Raw genomic sequence first — 23671 nt, forward strand, 5'->3', positions numbered from 1 at the left:
AAAATATTGCTTTAGGGAGACGGAGAAGGAAGAGAATACTACAAATTGGTGTCCAATACAAGGGGAACTAGAATCAAGGTATTATTCCTATGTAAGTTCAGACTAGAGCTGAACCTTGGGAAAAAACCAGAGGATTCTTCATGGAGGCAATGCATTCCAGACATGGGAAATAGAACGTATTACTGCATTGAGAGCAGCAACAGCAAATCAACTTCAGTCATGTTTGGCTGGAACATAGAGTATAAAATGAGAATTAATGGGAAATAAAGCTGAAAAGGTAGGTTGAAGCCAATTTCCATGGAATCAATTAAGTCAAGAAGGGTAGACTTACATGTGGTCATGGAGCACATAAAAATGATATTTGGCTCCAGAAATAAAGCTCAGACATGACATTAAATTACACTGATTTCTGGACTAACCTAAGTTCAACAAGTCTCTTTTCTTTCCTAAACATTATTGGTCATGACTTTAAAAGAAAAAATAAGGGTAAGTTCTGGTCCAACACTTCTCATCTAACATATATTTTCCCATGAGCACTGGAACTGCTGTAATAGAAAGCCAAGAAGTGACATAAATGTGAGAGTAGTTTAACAAAAGTGAATCTATGGCTGTGTCTTAGGGAGCTCCTTTAATTGTTAAATTCCCCCTTGGGGAGAACTAAAAAGGGGAGCCTAGTGTCAGTAGCCAATAAATCTACTAAAGGCTCTGCCACACCAAATAAAAGAATCCATTAAACTAAAAAAGACCAGAAGGCTATATTTTCCCACTGTTGCTGTACAGGGTAGAGAAATGTCTAAGAACTATTCTATGAGGTAATTTTAGAAGTCAGTGTGTAGTCATAGCTAGAAAACCTGGATTAGTGTCTTATAGTAGCCACCGATTAACTGGATGACCTCTCTTTGGGACTCAGTTTCCTCAACTGTAAAAAGAATAGATGAGGCATGACTTTTAAAGCACCTTACAATTCTACAACTATAAGTTCTGTGAGAATGGAGCTGTTTTGAAACAATTGTAATAACATTTTAATGGATCCACTGTACTGGAAAAAAAGAGTAATACCTATGAATATTGTTTTACATAATCTTGCCAAATAAAAATACTTACCTGTTGACATAGTATATTATTCCTGCAAAGACTTTTTTTGTTTTACTTTGAGATGCTGTAGTGATAGGTAATTGATAATTGGAGTTTATTTGTATTTTTTTTGTGTGTGAAAAATAATATTTTGTCCATTTGAGACAGAGCCTGGGCTTCAGTTCACATAGGAACTTATCCTTAGAGCTAGGGACTTGAGAGGTCACCTAGTCCAATTTCTCATTTTATAGATAAAACTAAAACTCAAGAGCTTAAATGATTGCTTATGGTTACATGGGTCATTTGTGAAAGATGTGGAATTTGAATTCTCACTCTACAACATTCTTTCCATTCATGTCTTCATGACTGCCACTTGGCCTCCTTTTCTAAATACTCATCCATGTCATACCCCCTAACCATGTGTATCCACCAAGGTTCAATTCTGGGCCCTCTTCTTGAAGATGCCTACATCTTAGCTACTTTTCTAATTTCCATTCTCATGTTCCTACCTGCCTTATTGGACATCTCCAAAAGGTGCTCCAAAGATACTTTAACATTTCCAAAAATGAGCTCTTGACTTTCTTCCCATCTTCTAAATTTTCTTATTAATGACAAGGGCACCACCAATAACTCAGTCACACCAGTTCATGCCCTAGATATGATCTGTGATGCTTTCATTCTCTCAGTATGCTTTTTCCTTCTCCATCCAATCCATTACCAAGTCTTGTTGATTCTACCTAGGTAATATCTCTTATATGAGCTCTCTTCTCTCTTCTGACACTGTGACTACTCTGGTGAAGGTCCTCATCCCCTCATCTAGACAATTACAATAACCTACTCATTGGTCTCCATGTTTCAAGTCTTTCCCTACCTCAACTTTTCCACTGGGCTGTCAGATTGATCTTACAAAAAGGCAGGTCTGATCATTTCATCCCCTCTCCCTCCTACCTCACTCACCGCATTTAATAAACTCTAGTGATTCCCTATTACCTCTAGGATAAATATAAAACCCTGTTTATTGGTTGAAACCCTTCATAATCTGGCATCCTCTAATTTGCCACTTTTCTTACATCCCACCCACCATTCTGTGATCCAGTGACACTGGTCTCCTTGCTGTTTCTTCTACAAAACATCAAGATTCTGGACATTTCCACTGGCTATTCTGAATCCCTGGAATTTTCACCCTCCTCATTTCTATCTCCTTTGGTTCCTGTAATGGTAATTTAAGTGGGAAGATCTCTTCCATTCATTAATAGGCCCATGTGACTTGTCTGGGTCACATGGATGCCAGAGTCACATGGAACCTATAGTGGGATGAGTTTGCTGAAGAGGTAGAACAGGAAGCGGCAGAGCTAGAGCAGAGTTGAGAGGAAATTTGATCATGAGAACAGTCAGAGCCAGGAAGGATGCAGGCAGCTGGCTAGCATGAGTGAAAGAGCTTGTTTGTGATTTGTTTAAGGGAGTTGATTTGTGGGAAGCCTAACAGGGGGACAGATTGGGGATGGTGTTGTCTTCAGCATTGTTATTGTGTATAGATTTTTTTTGTTACTATGATGGATTTGGCTTCTTGGTGTCTGACTACATGTTTTGGTTCTGTCTTCCATATGGAGAGTCTGTTGTATTTTACGATTCAGAATTGCACCAGGATATTCATGGCTGCTGTAGGCACTGTGAATATCACACTGGTGCTATAGCTTCCTTTAAGTCCCACTAAATTCATAACTTCTATCAGAGACCTTTCACAATCCTTTTTAATGTGAGTACCTTCCATATCTTGATTATCTTGGATTTAACCATTTAAACTGCATATAACATTTGTACATATTTATTTGCATATTGTTTCTCCCATCAGATTTTGAGCTCTATCAGAGAAGAGAATGAATTTTTTATTATTTATATAGTTGGTTGGTTTTTTTTTAATTTTATCTTTCTAATAATTTTTTTGCATCTCCAATAATGTATCTAACACACAGAAAAAAGTTTATTAAAATTTTTGGGACTGACTGAGCCATTAACATTTCCAAGGACGTGAAGATGTCAACTTCTCAACTGGGATAAGGGACTTAAAAGAGGAATCTTTGCAGACTGTTTAGAGAATGCTATTTCCAATTCATTTTTTGCCACAAATAAGGAAACAATTGTCATAGGTCAATATCCAGGGAGAGTAAGGGAAAGGGACCTTACTACAAGATCATTTCAGGGATACAGGGATAGAGACTAATGAAGGCCTTGTTAGGGAGGCCATAGAGATATAGAGCAACTGCCTCAAATGTTCAATTTTTATATTAGACTTCATATTGGGGAAAGATTCTAAAAGGCTTAACTTCTTAAGAACCTTGACAAAGTCAGTCTCGGAAGAACTCAAGAGTTTGATCTATGGACCAACTTAGACAAAATTAGACCAAGCTTAAAAAAACAAAAACAAAAACCTAAAACTAAAAAAAAAAATTATGGGGAAACCAAAATTAACGAAAGCCTAATTTTCTATATAATTGCAAGTAACCCTTGAAATACCTGTTAAAAAATTAAAAACAACTTTATTTTTTGTTATTTATTAAAACTCCAATAATGCTCCATTGTGGTACTTAAAAATTATAAAGGAGGATTGAATGCCATTTTCAGGAAGGAGTACAAGACAGAAAACAAAAATCTCTGCCTTTTCTTCTATATACAAAGCTGTGCATCAAAGAACTAAGGCTAAGAGAGGAAGTGTTGGCAGTGGAAAATCAGTAGTAGAGGGACCGATAAGCCAAGCCTTGCCTTGCTGATTGTCTATGGGGGGGATAATATGGGGATGTGGAGTAGAGAATGTCTATGCTATCACAACGTCACTTAAATAAACAAATTATGGTCTTTGATAACAAATGTAAACAAGACCATAATTAATGAATTCCCTAACTGCTAATTATTCTTTCCTGCTGTGTACATTAGTTAATATCCAGTTTACACTCATTATATATCCATGTTTTTTCTATAAAACCTAACTTCATGATTGTAACTTAGAGCCTATAAATAACATACTAGCAATTGGGCAATGAGATCCATCCAAGATAGAATTATTTTTGAAACAAGAAGGCATCGTCATACATTCAAATTCTGACATCTGTCCGTATCACCATTCTTCCCAGTCAAACATATTCCCTAATTTGCATTAAATTTTGCAAAACATGTCAAGTTTCAATATATTCGAAAGAGTCAGCATGGCTGAGGAGATAAGCAACAGACTAGAAACTCAAGGGCTACTGGTTCTAATTCCAGCTTTCTATAACTTGATCTGTGGCTCTGTAAGGCTCTGTCCAGTGAAGTAGAGAATTGAAGCAATTATCCAGATAATTCAAGTGGAAAAGGATCCTGTTACTGATGGGCAAGGTTGTTTTTTCTTTTGGGGGGGTGCAAATTATTCAGATTGACAGTCAATCTCAGTGAAATTCACTGCTTCATTTTTCAGCTCCCTATAGTACTTTTTCCTATGTAGCCACATTCTCTAAATCTCAGCTTCTTTGTCAAAAAGAAATGACTCACTTCATAAGTGCTATAGAAACTATTATGATTTAAGATATTATAACCATAAGATCATATATGTATATCACATAATACTTGAATTTCTTCTATGTAATAATTATATTTATATGCTATCTATGTATACGTATATATGACAAAAGATGGACAAATAAAGCCAAGATCAAAGTTAACGTAGTCTGTTCCCCATCATGGAGGCAGAATATCTCCAAGAGCTGATGAGCACTTCCCATCAAAATAATTCTACCAATCCCTGCCTTTCACGTTTTACATTGCAAACATGGTTGGTAGTTATGGTCTGACTATTCTGTGTTGTTTCATTTACATTATACAAGACTCCATCTCTTTTTTTCCCATCCTGAACAGAAAATCCTTAGTTGCAAACATCTGGGGTCACTCCCCATCAGCTTGCAGAGGTCTGGTGAGTTCTGGTGGTCTGGAAATATTACATGTGCTGTTTTTCTCTTAGAACCAGAAGCAATAATGACAGAGAGATGGTCATAGGCTATGGATCCTCAATATCATTTCTCTACTAGATCAGTTTAAATATTATCAATAAGACATCATAGTTAGACCAGTTTAATGGGATTCTAAATCTTTTGCTTTAGAGTCCAGGACTACATTGGCAGAAAGTTCAACAGGAAATATCAAGGATAAATAGTTTCTATTTTGACTGGCATTTGAGACCCTTTAGTTTTATAATTGAAAGAATTTACTTGATGTATTTTTACCATACACACTGGTAAAGCTAGTATATATGTAACCTTTTAAAATATAAAATTGGATGTTGCATCTCTAGGGTTTTTATTGTGTAATATTGAAACAAATGGGAAAACCATTCTCTGGGCATGTAGGTACTTTAGGAAACACATTAAATTATTTTGACTCCTTCAACTAATATTACAAATATCCCTGACATTAAAAAATTCTTATATTTTTACTGTGCAACTAAATAATTCATTATCTTTTGTCACATTTTAGAGGGGAAAGTAGGTGTATATTCCAAATGTTGCTGTCCTGAGAGTAAATCAATATAAAAAATTACAATCCTAAAATGTTGTCTCTTTAGGAGGGTTGCAGTCATTTCATTTTTGTCTTCCCATTCACTTAGCACATTACCTGGTACACAGATATTTACAAATTTTTTGTCAGTTGATTGATTGACTAAAAACAGAAAAAATAGTGAAAAATCTCTTTTAAAAAAGGTATTCTAAAAAACGTATAAGGTTCTACGTAGCTTCCAGAATTTCATTAGCCTTCCAGAGATCCAAGGTCAAGTATGTGAGTGTTGTATAGTGCTCAGCGGGTGTTTACTCAATATTTCTTAGGATGATGGGGTTTGGTGGCTTCAGAACTAAGGATGCCAAGGTCCCTTGGACGATGGTGGAAGTATGAAAGGATGGAAGAGGACAGGTCAGTGCTGCCTGTCTGGGGGTAGATATCAACAGGAAACTCCTACTTCACACTTCACCTTTTTCTGAGAGGGCGTCTGCATCATCTGGCCGTTTTTATTTACAGTTTTACTGATAGGTTTTGGTTTTTCATTACAACAAAATGTCTTTCAACGCTTGAGTTATTAACCCATTCACATTTCTCAAGCTCAATATCCATTTGGTTTTGAATCAGCTTTGACTCCTTATCTTAACTATTTAAGGATCTCCTCCAGAGGAAACCACTCATACCCATTCAAATAAAGTGATTCCAAATCTGAGGCTCAGAGAGTTGCCTTGGGGCCCTGAGCATTTAAGTGTGTTCTCAGCAATAGGTATATTGCATTTGTCAGAGGTACTTTAATGTTTATATCATACAAAACAATAAGACAAGTATATTTATGCATTAACTTCAGTTCTGTTTGAACATAATAATATTGTCATTAGTTAGAATGGTTTTGTGACAACTATTTTTTAATTTTGAAAAGCACTTGCATATGTTATCTTATCTGATCCTCATTAACTTTAGATACTAATGCCATCCCCATTTTATAGATGGGGAAACTGTGGCTGAGAGGTTAATTTGCCCAGGATCATACAGATAGCATCAGAGAAAAAGTATCATGCCTCCATAAATGCCTCCAAAGGGATTGAATTAGTTATAATACTGTTACATATGCAGGAGGCTGGCAAAATTCCAGAGGCACCTTCCCCCTACATATTTCATTTTTTAAAATTATTTGTCAAAATTATTTGACTTACCTTATACACAGTTCCAAATGCTCCAGACCCAAGTACCTTCACTCTTTTGAGCTCAGTTTCTTTTAGAATCCGAAGCTGGGCCTGGTTGGGTGCTGTACCACTTGGGGTTAAAGGTTCTACCAACTGCAAAACAAAGGGAATTAAAATCGTCAGTTTTATTATCAAATGATTAGAATAATTATGTATATATGCATGTATATATATTTTTCTATTTTATTGTTTCAAGTCATGTCTGACTTGTCATAACCCCATTTGAAGTTTTACTAGCAAAGATCTTGGAGCGATTTACCATTTCCTCCTCCAGCTTATCTGTAAGATGAGGAAACTGAGGCAAACAGGGTTAAGTGACTTGTCTGGGGTCACATAGTTAGTAAGTGTCTGAGACCAGATTTACAAAAGACTTTCCCATCTGACTCTCACATCATCCCCATGACATAGGCAAGAACTGTTATCCCCATATCACAGAAAAAAAGAAGCTTTTTCTCAATGAAGAAAAATGACTTGTGTTTATACATATATGCATACATATATGTGAACATGCATACACATGCATATATGTGTATGTATGTGTAATCATGCCAGTAATATTCTCTAATTTAAATAACATGAACTCTGAGGAATCATGGAATGAATTAATAAGAAATACATGTGAATACTAGATATCTAAGATTAATCATTCCAAATAATCTTAAATACAGAATTAAGATAGACATGACTGGAGAGTATACACAAAAGCTAACATAGTACAACTCTTAACGGTAATTTCAAGGTCAAAAACTATGATTTTCCTCTTTTAAATCATACAGAAAAGTTGAGAAATACAAATTAATGAGCTAACCACCAAGTGTAAAATGAAGCTTTGGTTGTAGAAAGTTTCTTGGGACAGGTTATTATGAAGTTCAGTCATGAGTGTGTTGAAATCAGCTTGAATTAGCCAATTGCTAAATGTTGAGTGTGGAAATTTACACTTAGAAAATCAGCAAACTACCTGTTAAGGCTGGGTCTATGGTTTTCTTGATTGTCTAGACTTTTAAAAGTGGTGGCAAATATGTTCATAATGATTAAATTTAATAGTGTACCATGAATGCATTTTTTTTTTCAGCTGGAGACCTGGTTGTTAAACATAAATCAATCTACTACTGCTTAGTCTTCAAGGGAGTGAAAGCTAAGGTGTAGATAGAGAGGAGGAAGGACATTTGAGTTATAAGAAAAATCATCAGGAAAATTACAGAGTAGGGAAAGATTTAAATGTGTGTAAAGATCAGTATAGTTGAAAACTATGATAAACTAAGAAAATAATTTGGGTACGTTGGGTGGGAAGAACTGACTGAAATTGGGATAGCAAATATGAATCTGATGAGGGAATGTGTATATCAATAAGAGAGATCACACATATTACATTTCCTGTGGGAAACAGATAAGATGATATATGAATTTAATAGGTTCTATAAGATATACAATCTCAGAGTTAGAAGAATCCATATTACAACATACCCAGGAGATGGGTTATTCTGTCTTTTAATGAAGAGCTATAAAGAGAAGAGAAAATGATATGGCCCAGGTGGCTATAATTTGGAATGAAACTTTTTAGGAAATTTACCCATACATAAATTTTAAATTTACCTCTCTGTAACTTCAATCCACTGCTCCTTATTATGCCATATGGGATTAAACACCCATCTTGGTTTCCTTTCTGATGTTTTCCAACTTATCAACATCTTTCCTAACATTTGTCTCAGGGAACAGAATGCAACAGTCTGATGTGGTCTGAACAGAACACTATGAAAGGAGGCTAGCACGCCCTTAGCCCTGGGCATTATACTTCTCTTACTGCCCTTTAAATCGCATTAGGTTTTTGAGCTGCCTATCAAAATGTGATCTATCAAGCTTATCACTCACTGCAGCTGGTAGATCTTTTTCAGGTAAACTACACGTCTTACAGCTAGTACTTGGGAATTCAAATAAGCAGGAGTGTGTTGGAAAATATTTAACAACCAGCTACTTGGGGGGGGGGGGGAATGTATGGATACAAGACAGTTTTAAGATTAATTTGCATCATTTTTTCCAATACTTAAGACAATTGACAGAACAGTAAACCATGCCTTGATGTGTAGTTTTTTTCTGTATTTCTGAGGTACAGAAGCTCTCACTGAAAATTTATCAGTAGGTTCTAGAGAACCAGTAAAAGTTACCTCCCCCAGACCCTTGAGTATACAATGTTAACATTGATCCCAAAGTTTTGTCTCATTAGATTCGACTAGTCTTTTTGGTTCTTTTGATATCGACTTTATTCTCCTCTTTAGATTTGTACCAGTTTCAAATATGATAAGCATTCCATTGAAGCTTCTTTACCACTCAGTGAGAAAAGGTGTTTAAACACCAAATTGCCAGTTCATGTAACCCTCTACTCCATTTCAAATCCACAGGGGATCATTAGTAACCACTCCTTGGATTTAATCATTAACCAGGTCTAAGTCTGCTTACTGTAGACTATAACCCAGTTCTCCAAGTTGTCCACTGGAAAAGAACGAGAGAAAGGGCAGGCAAGGGAAATTGCAATGTTTCTTTAAAAGTTAAATGAAAGGGACTGTACTTTAAATACAGACAGATAGCCTGTCCTATTTCTGTGGAAGGGAAATAATTAAGGGCTACTCCTTCTCAAATTGCTTTGAAACCACCACCATATTTCAAAGTGTCTGTTTACAAGGCTAAGTGTATTGTGCCTTTCCAGCATGGGTACTATTACCATGCTTCTATGAACATCACGGTCTACTTCACTTGGCATGCAGGCTCCTGTGTGTAGGTATGTCTATCAATAGCTGGGAATCACTTTGTAGAGAAAATGTATAATCAGAAACTTTACCCCTCATCTTGAGCTGCTGCTAAAACAGTTTGATATGGTAATTTCCCCCGTGGGGTTCATCTTCCCTCCTAATCATTCCAGTAAATGACACCACCATGTAGCCAGGTTCCTTTGCAACTCTCACTGAGACCTCAATTGTGATGGATGAGATAATGTATACAAAGTGCTCTGTAAACTGCAAAGCACTATGCAACAGTTATTTTCCAAAAATTATTTGAATATCAGCAATAATAGAAGGTAAAAATTGCTGATCTGCCAGCCTGTAGTCATTCCAGTCAAAATTTTGAAGCTAGATGCACATTTCAAATGTATATGTATGTAATTATATATAACATACATATACACATATATGTATACACATATAGCAAGAGAAATATCTCTAAATAGATAAATTTCTCACACACACTAATAACTTTATTTAAACAAATGAAAGGATTTAGCTTCTCTGATGGTTTTCTGATTCATTTGTTCATTTCAGTTGTGAAAATATTCCGTTGAAAATACAAGTAACTCAATGGTATAACAATGGATTGAAGACGCTTATCAACAAACTCAGAGTCACCTTAACCTTTTGTTAATAGTAAAATGAACAGATCTTTTAAGAGAGAGAGTCCTCTTATTTGGAGTGGGCTTTCTTATCATGTAGGAACTCCTTGAAAACAGTAGGTTGTTTTTTTTTTTCTCTTAATGTCAAGTTATACTATTATCTATATATTCGCTGATCATACATCTGCCTTTCTTTCTTAAGGGTTTTAATAAAAAAGAATTATTTTAAAACTTAATTTCTTTAGGGATTTGAATCTCCTATATATATCATATGACTTGTATCCAAAACTCATCCCTGCTACTTTCTCTGGGTGTGACCTCAACTAAATGACTTAAACTCTCTGTATCTCAGTATATTCATCAGTAAAATGAGGTGATTTGACTAGATGTCCATTCAGCTCTAAATACATCTCTTATGAATACCTTGGTATATGACTAAGAAAACCAAATATAGATGGATTATTATCTGTCCTTTACGAGGGATTACCTGATCATGAGGTCACTGGTTCCCCAGAAAAAAATAAATATGCAACGTATATGAAGAAGTCTAAGCATAAAGATATAAATAAATAAATAAATATGATACATAGAGAGAGAATGTAATGTATATGAAGAGATAACATATATAAAAGACTTTATAAAGTGTCAGACCTTCTATTCTCCATGCAGCAATAGCTTCCCTTCTATGTTGGTTTACAATTTGCCAAATGCCTTCACACATATTATCAAATTCAGTTCTCACAATGAGCTTGCGGTAGGGTGGAAAAGGCAAGTATTATTTTCTGGTTTTACAAAAGAGAAGGCTGGGGCTCAGAGCGGTAATGAGATTTACACAAGGACACACACTAAGTACTTAAATACTACAATGTGTGGAATATATGGCAACACTGATGTCTCTCGATGACATGTTGGATCTTGTTTCATTTGTCTTTTTTGATGCTCACTTAATAGCTCTAGGAATAAATGAGATAAGACAGATGAGGAAAAAAATCATTAAAGTAAATTTTTTTTTTAAATGGATGCAAGATCCTGTAGAAACTACATCTAAGTAGCTTTATGATCCATTTTTGATCTATTAAATATGTGTGTAACAGTAAGGAACAAGGTCTAACAGCAGAAAGTGAAAGAGTTTCCAGGGGAAAATAAGGTACCTTCTGAAAGTTCATTTACAAGTTAGCAGCAAGTTATAAAGTCTGCCATGAAATCAAAAGCTAGCTCTAGACAACTTTCTATGCACTTTAAGTATAGTTCCAACAGGGGGTAGTGGTGATTCACAAGTATGATTTTTTTTTTTCCTGAGATCAAAAGAGTGGATGGTCTGCATAATGAATCATTATTTAAAAAAAAAAACTATCTAGTCCACTATAACTGTTATATAAAAGGATAGCGAAGAGATCTGCAATTGTATTGGAAAAGAGGATTCTTGGGTAAAGAAATTTCCAGTACTAAGGCAATTCAGTTCTTTCTTTGCAATTTATAGTCCTAAAGATACTTAGAGCACTGAGAAGTTTAATGACTTGCCCAGGGCCACACAGTGTGTGCCAGAGATAGAACATATACCACGATATTTAATATGCCACATGGCATTTATGTTTAATCTAGTGGAATTTAATATATCATATGCTAATTATTATTAATAATTATATCATTATTTAATGATTAAGAGAGACAGCCAGAGGACAGTAAGTAGAGAGCTAGCCTCTTAGGCAGAAAGACTTGAGTTTAAATCTGGTCTCTGGCACTGGGCAAGTCATTGGCTCTTCAGTATTCAGTTCTCTAAAACTCTAAACTGCAGACAATGCACCACCCTGCACTGGTAGAGGCAGTTTCATACACAACCCTACGCCCTTGGGAGTTCCTCATATTATTGAAATCTCAGGCCCAATCCCTATCCTAATAATGATTAAACTCATATGTCACATATTAATTATTAATAGTCTCTATGCCTGTCCTCTTTTTAGAATTGGCAAATTAAGACATGGCCTTAGAGAGATATTTTCTTTCTTACCCAGCTACTCGCTTCTGACCTGCAGCCCAGCCAGTCAACCTCCCTTCTAATCACATACACAATCTCATCTTTATACTAGTAAATAAAAGTATTTAGCTTCCTTATGACTTTTTGTTACAGTAATGAAATCCAAACATGAAATTATTCACTGAAATATATACATAATTTTTACATAAAAAAGAATCTTCTTGTTAAAAGAAGATTGTTAAAAGAAATCTTCGTTGTTTATTTGACTATATAAAGCAGCTGTTAAGAAGGATGATCATTACAAGTACACAAGAAAATAATTCTCATACAATCCTTTAGCTGCTTAACTTTCCTGTAATAGCTAGTCTTCTTTTTTGAACTCTGAAAGCCTGCGTATGACTTGAAAGGGAGAGAGAGAGAGAGAAAGAGAGAGAGAGAGAGGAGGGAACCTTTTTTTTTCTTAGTTACCTACTTAACTGGGGCCTTAAACCTCCTGCTAGTCAAGCCTGTCACTCATCACCAGGCTGCTTCTCTGTAGGGAATCGGCTCACTGACTGCTGGGAGCTGATCAGGGAAGAAGGTATCTCCTCACTTCCAGCATGCCAGCTAAGCTGCCCAAGTGCATGGCCAAGGAGGACTAAAATAACTCTGCATGGAATTTTTATATGTCTGAGCAGAGTTGAAAGTAAACTAGGTGACCCAAGGCAAAATTGTGGAATAGGTGAAGCTGGTCTTTGGTGCCTCCAGTCACCTCTTTCTCTACCTGTTTTACATCCTAGTGCTCATTACCCCATAGAGATGAAAGTCAGCTAATCTGGGCTACTAATGCCCATGTACAAGAAAGTGGCCTTAGCACCTAGACTGGGTCTTAGCTGACATCTCTGTGAGGAAGGGGAGAAGAGAAGTGGAATATACCATAAAGAGATGGTCAGACTGTCAAATGTATAATCCAAGAGCTGAAAAAGAACTATGATGGTAGAGAAAGTGGTCTCTGTTGAAGTAGGCAGTGGAGACTCTACCTGAAAGAGGAGAGGAAAGCAGCAAATACATGCTTCCCCCACCCTCTCTCTTCCATTGCCCCCTCCTCTTGCTTACCCTGTATCTTCTCACCTTTCCATCTCCTTCTCTCCCCTTTCACCCTTTCCCTTCCTCTTTCCTCTCTCTCCTTCTCCCTTTCCCTCCAATCCCCCTTTCTTTCAATATATGTATATACTTTGAATATAATTATATGTATATATGTTATTTGAATGTAAGTTCTCCGGTGACAAAATTTCCTCTTTACTTTTCTATCCCCAGCACCTAATGTGTTTTGTTTCATAGAGTAAGGTTTACACATGATGACTTGAATTAAATTACAAGGAGAATTCTGGCCCACAGTGGCTTGGCTATGGTGTACTCAGCTTAGGAAAGGTTGATGAAGAAGCCACATCATACACAGGTCATTCTAGTGGCCATTCTACTTGACCTCTTTACTGCCTGGGTATCCAGTTCTTGAAGATATGTATACAGGCTGGGAAAAGTCTGGAATAACCTCCTATCCCCACATTTACTATGAATCAAGAGAATTATAGGGTAAAAAGTAGGATCACCTTGGGTAATAGCATAATCATGAGAGTCAAAGTATTTATCGTGTGCCAGGAAGGTAAGGTGACATAGTGAAGAGATAAGCTTTGGAAGTTAAGGGATCTGGGTTGCCTTTTTAGATTAGTCACTATCTGTGTGTCATTGGTCAAGTCATTTTCCTCATCTACAAAATGACAGTTAAACTAAATAATCTACCCTTCCAGGTTTAATATTTTGTATTTCTATAGAGGTAAGATTAAAGGAAAGAGATCTGATCATTTATTTTACTGGTAGGTGAGTTATTTTCCCCTTTGACTCTTCTCCTCTCTCTTTTTTAGGACTCAGTACCTTTATGGTCTATCTTTTCTCCAACAGGTTGAATTGCTCTGATATCAGTCATTAGACAGAGATCCATCCCCAAACATTGACTGTGAGTAGAAGAAAATGTACCACTAGGCTTTTCTCCAGGACCTAAAACTAGTCATTGATTAATACCTGGTGCTCCCATCCAGCTGGCTCTGTTCCTACTCATCAATCTCAACATTTCTGTCCCCAAACACTCAGAAGCCAGTGATGCAGAGTCCATTTTTCTATCCCTATTGTATTCTTTCCACTTTCCATAGCTGGATTCTCATAACTCATCTTCATCTATATCCACATCCTTTCCTTTCCCATGAAGTATGACCATGATTACTCACAAATCCTTATTTCCAGCCCTATCTTCACCACCAAGCTCCAGATCTTCCTGTCCAGTTGGCTACAAGGTAAATCTATCAGGGTGTTCTACTAATTTCTTTAATTCAATGTATCCAAAAATAAGTTTGTCATCTTTATCCTGAACCTGATCTTTATTTACTTATGTACTTTACTCACTTCAAGTTATATAAAATTAATAAAGCACCTGCTATGTACAGAGAAATATGTGTTACTTCATTTGTGTATCTATCTACTTTATCTCCCTACTATACTTTAAGTTCCATGATGGTATGAACTCTATCTTAGCTAAATTTCTATCTCCCCTACAAGCATTCAGCACAGAGTGGGGACTTAGTAAATGCTTGTTGACTGAACTGTCTGGCCACCCTTAGTCTCAGGGTGTTTTCTGTCTCAAGCTGCTCAGTACCACAGTGTGGGGAAGAATACCTAGAATCAGCTCTTCTCAAGATGACGAATATAGTGTATTAAAGACTGTGAAGCCTGGGGGGGGGGTCTTCTGAGGTTGTCAAACTTGGGGCAGAAGGAAAGGGAAGAAAAAGAAGAATTGCAGAGCATTATGTTCAGTGTGATTTTTGCTTTAATCAGAATGAGTTCCTTTATCTCAAAAATATTAATAAAAGAAAACTAAGATGGAAAAGAGCAAAACTATAAAAACTGAGTTTATCTGCATGAAAATGACTAATTACACTTATGAATGTGTTTTGCTTATCATTTATGGTTAAGCACATCATCCATATATACTAGATTTATTCTGCAATCAAATTTTATTAAAATACTAAATACTGTTCATGTTGCTGATATTTTACATAGTACTTCAAAATAAGACAGGGGTATTGCTTTCTTCTTTAACTTTTCAGTCAGATTTCTGCCTTTTTTCATTTTCTTTTCCTAGCACTATCTTCCCTGAAATATCAAGTCACAGTATAAAAATTTTATCTTATTGATAGAAATCATTCGCAACTTGTTTCTCTAATAACAGACTCTGTTTATCTTCCTGTATTCATTAGCTTCTGGAGAAGGATAATTGGCGTCTACTATCTACCCTCCTAGGACTGGGATGGACCTTGGCTGCTTATTCTACTTACAATGAATTTTCAGTTATTGATTTTACATAATTATTTTCCAGGTTTATTTAGTAACTGGTTTAAGACACTGAATTTTAAGCTGTAAAATCTAAACATTCATTGGACATTGAATGGAATTTTGAGTGGCCTCATCATATCCGTTTTAAGAAAGGGAATTTCTTCTTAACTTTCAAAATAAAATATAATCATAATTCCATTATTAGAGACTAGCCAAACACCTACTATGTGCACAGCTATGTTTTGGAAGATCACCACAAAGCAGAAAGTATACTGACTCTGAGTAAAAAAGATCAAGGTTCATAAACCATCTATCTCTCTTCCTACATGTGACATTTTATGCAAATCATGAAACCTTTGTCTACCTTAGATCTGTCCCTTATAAAATGAAGCAGGTGGCAATGATGGTCACAAGGCTTCATGTCTACTCTAGCTCTATGATCCTATGTTCCTAAGACATCCTTACAGATAATAAAGGGTATTACATAAGCACAATCAGAGGGCTACGAAGTAGCATTCTCTAGGTTCTGGGGAGTAAGATCTTAGTTCCAAAGCCCACAACTTTCTGTATGTTATTCTAAGCTGAAAGTGAAATCTCACCTCTGTCTCTAGGAACCTTCTCAGGGCTCTCTTCTTTTTGATGCTCTTGCGACGAACATATACAGCAAATGTCAGGCCCACGATCACAAGGATGAAGAGTCCACCAATGACTCCTGCAGCAATCAGGGGAGTTCTACCGACCAGAATACAAAGACTTTTATGTAAGGAGAGAAGACTGAGCAGAGAGCTGAAGCATGCATGAAATTAACCACATGGAAAAGTATGACTTTTGAAAGTCATAAATTCAGTCAGTTAGAAGAAAAACAAACAAAATAACACATAAGGACTGTGATAAGGGCTTTCATTTTCACACTCCGAAAAAGCCTTCATTTCAATACTTTTATAAAATGTCATGCACATACAACCAATTTTCAGGAAATGGGTAGGCACAACATGCAGTTTGATGACAAATGTAAAACTGTAATGGCAGAGTGAGAAAAATATACCAGAACATTGCCAGGGGAGGATTTTAAATTAAATTTTAGAGTCAGCTACAGCTTTCCTTATTTCCTATCTAATAAAGGAAGGGAAAACATAGCTTGAAAATGTACACAACTAACTAAAAAAATGCAGTAATATATAATCATTGAACACTTATATCATTATCTCTCATGTGTGTGATTGTGACGCCCATAAGAATTTCCCAAAATGTTTTCCAGGGACCTCCATGCCCTAAGGACAGTAGAGATCTCAAGTTCCTAGTGCTTTATGGTATGGTTCTGGGTAGCAGAAGACGTTGGCACCTTAATAGCGAGGACAAGACTACAGAAAAAGTAGGAGAAAGGACCAAGATAGAACCTCATGGACTTTCAAAAATAATAGAAAACAGAGTCAGGCTATACTAATGCAAAAGAAAGAAGGGGTAACTATGTGGTAATATTATTCTCTGAAAACAGAAGCATATTTGGCCTCTTTCTAATGGTTTTCAAGAAAGAAAAATATAAATCTAATACCAAGAAAAGGCATTATAAAGAAACACTAAGAAGTCACTGCTACTTGAGGGTGCCCATAATGTATACGATTTCCCAAATGCAGGGTAAGGTAGGAAGACAACTTCAGACTGAGTTATTGTTTTACACAAACTCTTCTTTTCATTTTCCTAGCACAGTGTCTTTCTGGCTTTACAGTTGTCTTTGTTGTTTTCATATTCTATTCTAAAATATTTAGGATTAACAACATTGCAAGCTCTCTGTAAACAATGACTGGACTATCTTTCTTCTGTAAGACTGGGTTGGATAAGGATTGGTCTTGGAATCAGGAAGACCTCAGTACCTCAGACATTAGCTCTATTACCCTGAACAAGCTAATTAATCTCTCTCAGTCTCTGTTTCCTCCTCTGTAAAGTAACAATAACATTGTACCTACCTGAGAGGATTATTGTGAGGATAAAATGAGATAAACTGAGGAGCTATGAAAACCTTACAGCACTATATAAATGCTATTTTGCTGTTACTATTATTATGAGCTGGTCCAGTTGATAATTATGGCAGAGATAATAAGTAAAATCCTTGAATTTCCAAGTTGCTATATATACATATATATGTATATATATTAACACACATATATGTATGTACACACATACATATATAAGTATATATGTGTCTATATATGTATATATGTATGTATTATATACCTCACATGTACACACACACACACACCAAGAAAATCAGTCTGGGTTATGGACATACGGCAATCACTATGCTAAATTAGCATCATATTCTCGAGAACAGGAGTCAGAGAAGTATTTAGCATAATGCATCACACTTAGGTGTGATGCAGTTTGACTCTAGTGTTGAGATTAGCTGCTAAAAATTTCCCTGAAAGGCCAATTTGGGAGAAATCATTGGAAAAATTTTGTTTTCCAAGAAAGACTAATTTGATATTGACTAGCATTGGTTGAAACCAATAGGTGAATATTTTTATATTAGTTTGCACCAATCTCTAAACCTATGGCTTCTTATCTGAACTGAATAATCATAATGATGAATGAAATAAATGAAAAGGAGAAACGAAGTGCTGTAGTTGACAATCATAGCCTTTCCCTAACTCTACTTGATAACAAATAAGCCCAAAATGAACTATATTTACTTACTTAGATTTTACCATTTCTCTGCCCACCACCTCCAGTTGTCTATAGAGCACATGTACATCCAACGTAATAAATATAGCTAGATTTATAAATGGAGAATTTACTAAGTTCTAACTATATGTCAGACTTTGTGCTAAGCTGTGGGGATACAAATAAAAGCAAAAAACAAATAGTCTTGACCCCTCCATGGACGTACATTCTAATCACAGAAGACAACACATGAAGGGGAGCTGGAAAGATGGGGAAGGGTGGGATACAAGCAGCAGTATCATGTGGAGATGACTGGGAAGTAGAACAGAAGCCTGTTCTTGGGGAAGATAACATGAAAACCCATCTGTCAGGTCAAGGAGACCTAGGGGATAGAGAACAGATCTGTCGTGAGGAAGAGATGAGGGTAATGACTGGAATGTAGGTAGCATGACAAGGTGAGAACTAAGACGTACCTCACTCACCGCAGTCAATCAGTCAGTCAACTAACAGTTATCAAGCATCTTCTATGTGCGAGGCAATTGTGCCAAGTACTAGAAATACAAAGAAGGGAACAATTCCTTCTCTCAAGGAGTTCATAGTCTAATGGGAGAGTCAACATCCAAACTACTATGTACACAGTTATGCCCTGGATAAATTAGGAATAATCTCAGTGGGATGAAACAAAGATTGAGGACTTGGAAAAGCTTCTTGTAAAGGGTGGGGTTTTGCTGTGGCTGGCTTGAAGAGTGACAGGGAGGTCAGGAAAGCTCAGTTCAAACATGATGCTTCCTCCTTGACATTTCCTGGTCCCTTCTCAATAATGACATTTTCCTTTCAAGGCTTCTCATAGTACTTAAAAAACAAGACAAATCTCTGGTGGGTATCTATTATCAGACTCCACAAGTCATCTGCTTTAGTCCTTTCCTTCTCTCTTAGATGACCTACATCAGCCTCTCTATAAAGAACCTCATCTTATACTTCACTGAAATATTCACTTAGCTTTCTCCTCTCCAGTTCCACATTTGAAATCACATCAGTATTGTCCACCATCTTCTCATCTTCTTCTCTATTCCAGGGGTGGGGAACCTGCGTCCTTGAGGCCACATGTGGCTCTCTAGGTCCTCAAGGGTGGCTCTTTGACTGAATCCAAACGTCAAGTCAAAGGGCCATACCTGAGGACCTAAAAGACCTCAAGGCTGCAGGTTCCTCACTCCTGTTCTATTCTCTGTGGTAGAAAAATCATTTATTTTGTTCAGTACCACACTATATACCCTTCATTCCACCTTCTCAGATTGATCCCCTCCCTTTCTCAGATTTTTAGCCTCTACTTTCCTAAAGCTTACAGAAATGCCCAGATCTTCTCCAACTTAAAAACAAAACAAAACCAAAACAAACAAAAAGACAACACTTCAATTGATCCTATCATTCTTTAAAGTTCTCATGGTGTGTCTCTCTTCTCTTTTATAACCAAGCTCCTAGGCATCTCAATAGGTCCAAAAGAAAAGTCATTCTCTTGTCCCCAAACTCATTCCTCATATTAACTTCTTTAGTCCTGTCACAGTCACCACAATCTTCCAGTTAGCCAAGTCCTCAAACTAAGAATCTTTCTCAAATGTCACCCCCTTACAGTGAATCATTTGTCAAGTACTGTCTGTTCTATCTCCTAAACATATCCTGTTTCTGTCCCTTTCTCTCCACTCTAATTCAGGTCTTCATGTTTCCTGTCTTAAGTGTTTCAAGTATTTCACCTAATTGCTTTCTGTTAATCTAGAGGGTGACCACTCAAATTCATCCTCTGCAGAGCATCCAGGGTGATATTCCTAAAACATGAATTTGCCCATGGCATTCTCAGGATCAAAGAACTTCAGATGCTACCCTTGAGTATAAAATTGAAATTCTCTCATTTGGCATTTAAAATCCTTCATAATTTGTTTCTAGTCTACCTTCCCCTCATTACATATGACAAGCCACCTACACTGGCATACTTGGATTTCTCCACTCAATGTATTTCATTTTTCTACTGCTCTCTGTATGAAGAACTTATCTTTAATACTCTCCTATTGAATACCCTAGGTAGGTCCTTTAAAGCCTCATAAAGAGCTGTCTCTTTCAAGAGGTCAGTTCTGATTGTTCTGTTTCTTAGTACCCCATATCATATGAAAATCAATTTCTATCTAATTACATTTATACCTTGACTACTTAACAGTGATTAGTGTGAACATGCTGTATCTCCCTAGTGGAATGACTGCTTTGTAAGTATAAGGACTTTCCTCTTTTTTGTGTGTGTTTTCCTAGCCCCTGGCACTTTCAATGACACATAGTAGGTACTTGAAAAATTCTTATTGATTGATTGATTAATAAACATGAGTAGAATTCAATTCTTTTTCTCATGTTCTGATAGAAGTACAAATCAAGAAGGTAAGAATCTGATCCTAACTAGTTTTTAAAGAGTATAAATGGAATTACTTTGCCAACAAACATATCAAGAGACATCAATGAAAATAATTCTAATTCCATAATTAATATTTTATTGTTCCAGAGTAGGATTTCTTAATCAAGGGAGGGCTATGAACTTGTTCTTTTAAAATATTTTGATATCTGTATTTCAACATAATTGGTTTCTTTTGTAATTGTGTGTACTTCATTTATGCATTTAAAATATTCTACTGAAACGGGTTATATATCTTGATCTGAGATCCAAGAGTTAAGAAGCCCTCTTGAAGAGGTTCTTTTCTTAAGCGTTTACATTTGATTGTGGTTTGTTCAAACACTCTCTCAGCTGGACAGCTCTCTGTACACTTTTACAACCTACGTATACAAAAATAGATATTTTATTCCTTAAAGTTTAGAGTCGCCAATGTATTTAATTATCTCTCTTCCTAATAAATTAACATTATGCTCCATAAAACCAGGCTAATCTGAAAAGTTGATAATAGTCTAATTGCCTAATGAAATCCATACATTCTCTTCAGATCTGTTGCCACCTGCAAATTTTTAGCTGCAGGGCAGACACTCATTTTTCTGCAATGCCATTCCTAAAAATAAAAGATGTAACACTTGAACAAGTGGTCTTTTGGGATAAACATAGATATCTAGATATAGATATCTTAAAATCATGGGTTTAGAGTTGAACAGAATCTTAAATGTGATCAAGTTCAACTGTATTCATTTTATATATGAGAAAAGTGAGTCCCAAAATAATGAAGTGACTTGTCCAAGGTCACATTGTTAGTGTTCATCCTTCATTCTCTTGAAGAAGACCAATGACATGGGGAGGGTGACGTCTTGCCTTACAAGTGAATTGGATTGAAGTGATATATAGTGATGCTATCACTGGCCTCACTCTTTCCTCCTGAGTTATCAGAGTCCAATGATAAGACATGGGTCAAGATGACTAGTGGGACCTTGGGCTTTTTAAACTGAAGTCTTTCCCAGGTCTCAGTTTGTCTGAAGCAATGCCCATTTCATAGTTAAAAGCTAGGTTAAGAATTGAGGTAAAACATGACCTAGCTGATTTCCCCAAAGAATTAATCCAAGAAAGGAAGACGCTCAGAGTTTCTAGCCAGAACAGAAACAATTGCTACTTACACTCATTCTGAGCCATCCAAACTCAAATAATGATTAAGTGGAACTTGGGCTGGGATCTGTTTTTGGCCAATCAATGAGAACCAGAGTAATTTTGGTTTAAGGGCAAAGTCAAGTAGCTCCATTTGAATCCCAATGGACTTTATCAAAGCCTGGTTTTCCAGAGCTATGTTTCAAGAAATCATAAATGAAAACTACATAAGACAAAAGAGTTGTTTCAAAACAAAACAAGGTCACATAGGTAGAATCAGGAAGAGCCAGGATTCATACCTGAGTCTACTTGTTCCAATCCTAATATTTTTTCTACTATCATATTCTGTAGGAGAAGGATAAAGAGGAGGGAGAGAAAAAGAAGGAATAGGAAGGAGAGAAAGAGAGAGAGGGAGAGAGAGAGAGGAGGGAGGGAAGGAGGGAGGGAGGAAGGAAGGAAGAAGAAATAGGTTTTCCCTTCTATTAGCAGTGCAATTCTGAGAAAGAAAGAAAGAAAGAAAGAAAGAAAGAAAGAAAGAAAGAAAGAAAGAAAGAAAGAAAGAAAGAAAGAAAGAAAGAAAGAAAGAAAGAAAGAAAGAAAGAAAAGAAAGGAAGGAAGGAAGGAAGGAAGGAAGGAAGGAAGGAAGGAAGGAAGGAAGGAAGGAAGGAAGGAAGGAAGGAAGGAAGTAGCAGCTCCCAACTCATATTCCATACAACTAACCACCTCAGCAGAGTTAAACGTTAGATATCTTTTAGAGTTCTCTAAGGTCCATGGGGAGTCTCTTCTCTGCTTGGCTTTCCACATTTAGATGGGTGTCTCTTGATGAAAAATAAAGGACTCCTTCACTGTTCTACCCTGGTTTCATGCTGTAAGGGTGACAGCCAGAATTACTACAGCTATTTTGTGGTTATTGAAATAGCAAAATAGAACTAAAAATCTTCCCACAAGATTCCACTGTTAGTAACTCATATAACATGAAGGTTTCTGAATCACAAAGGCATTTTGCTAATTCATTTCAACAAGTATGCTTCAGCATTAATTAAAAGCCTCTATTTTAGTATTAGTTGCTTAATGTATTCATATGAAAGCAACATCAAAGAAACACATTTTCTCTTACCCTGGATATAATTATCTAACTAAATTACTTATATGTAAAATTGTTGCTTGTTCTACATCTATATAGGATACTTTTGAAAGAAGCTGATACTACATATGACAGTAATTTACATCATTCTAGTTATTCTAGTGAAAAGTACTGGGATGCAATGGAGTTAGTTGTAGATTTTATATCAGGAGATGGATTCAGATCTAATCTCTGTCACGTAGGTGTCTATGACCAAGTCACTTAACCTACTTTATCCTCAGGTTCCCTATCTGTGAAACTGGGATAATCAAACTGGTAGACTTTTCCTCCAAAGGTCGTCATGAGAATTAAATGAGATTCAAATCAACCTCTGCAGTAATGTATTGTAGCCAAGTCAGTCAATCCCTCTATGGTCCAGGCAAGTCTCAAAGACTGTAAGTAGAACAGTTAGAGATTTGCAATGGAAAAAAGGAGTTTTCTGGAATACAAGGAATCTATTCACTAGGAGGTTTTTATACTAATAAACTCATGCTTGTATGCTAATATGTTATGCTTATCCTTATGCTAATAAAGGTTTTTTTATTTACATCATAAATTCTAATACTCTATACAAATGTAATCAATTCCAATTTCCACTGAGACACATGTAGTCTTTGTGTAGTGGGGATATAACTAGACTTGGAGGTCAGGAAGGATCTATATGAGTAGATCCTAATTCTGACCTCTATTAGCTGAGTGACCATGAGCAAGTAACTTTACCTCTCAATGCCTCAAATAGCTCTCTAAGACTACAGATAATTTGTCAATCTGCTTTCCTGGAGGGAATTTCCATACCCTGACT

At 36.3% G+C, this 23671-nt stretch overlaps 1 protein-coding gene across 1 annotated transcript in view; it reads right to left on the reverse strand.

Moving 5' to 3' along the window:
* ERBB4 (erb-b2 receptor tyrosine kinase 4) overlaps positions 1–23671 on the reverse strand; it is a 1360303-nt gene that overhangs the window by 255712 nt on the left and 1080920 nt on the right. The window contains exons 17-18 of the mRNA XM_072617476.1: positions 16132–16264; positions 6786–6908 (exon numbers count right to left, since the gene is read on the reverse strand). Coding sequence (XP_072473577.1) covers positions 6786–6908; positions 16132–16264 — 256 coding nt within the window. The remainder of the gene's footprint in view (positions 1–6785; positions 6909–16131; positions 16265–23671) is intronic.

Source organism: Notamacropus eugenii, chromosome 6 (genome assembly GCF_028372415.1).
Source record: "Notamacropus eugenii isolate mMacEug1 chromosome 6, mMacEug1.pri_v2, whole genome shotgun sequence".
Lineage (NCBI taxonomy): Eukaryota > Metazoa > Chordata > Mammalia > Diprotodontia > Macropodidae > Notamacropus > Notamacropus eugenii.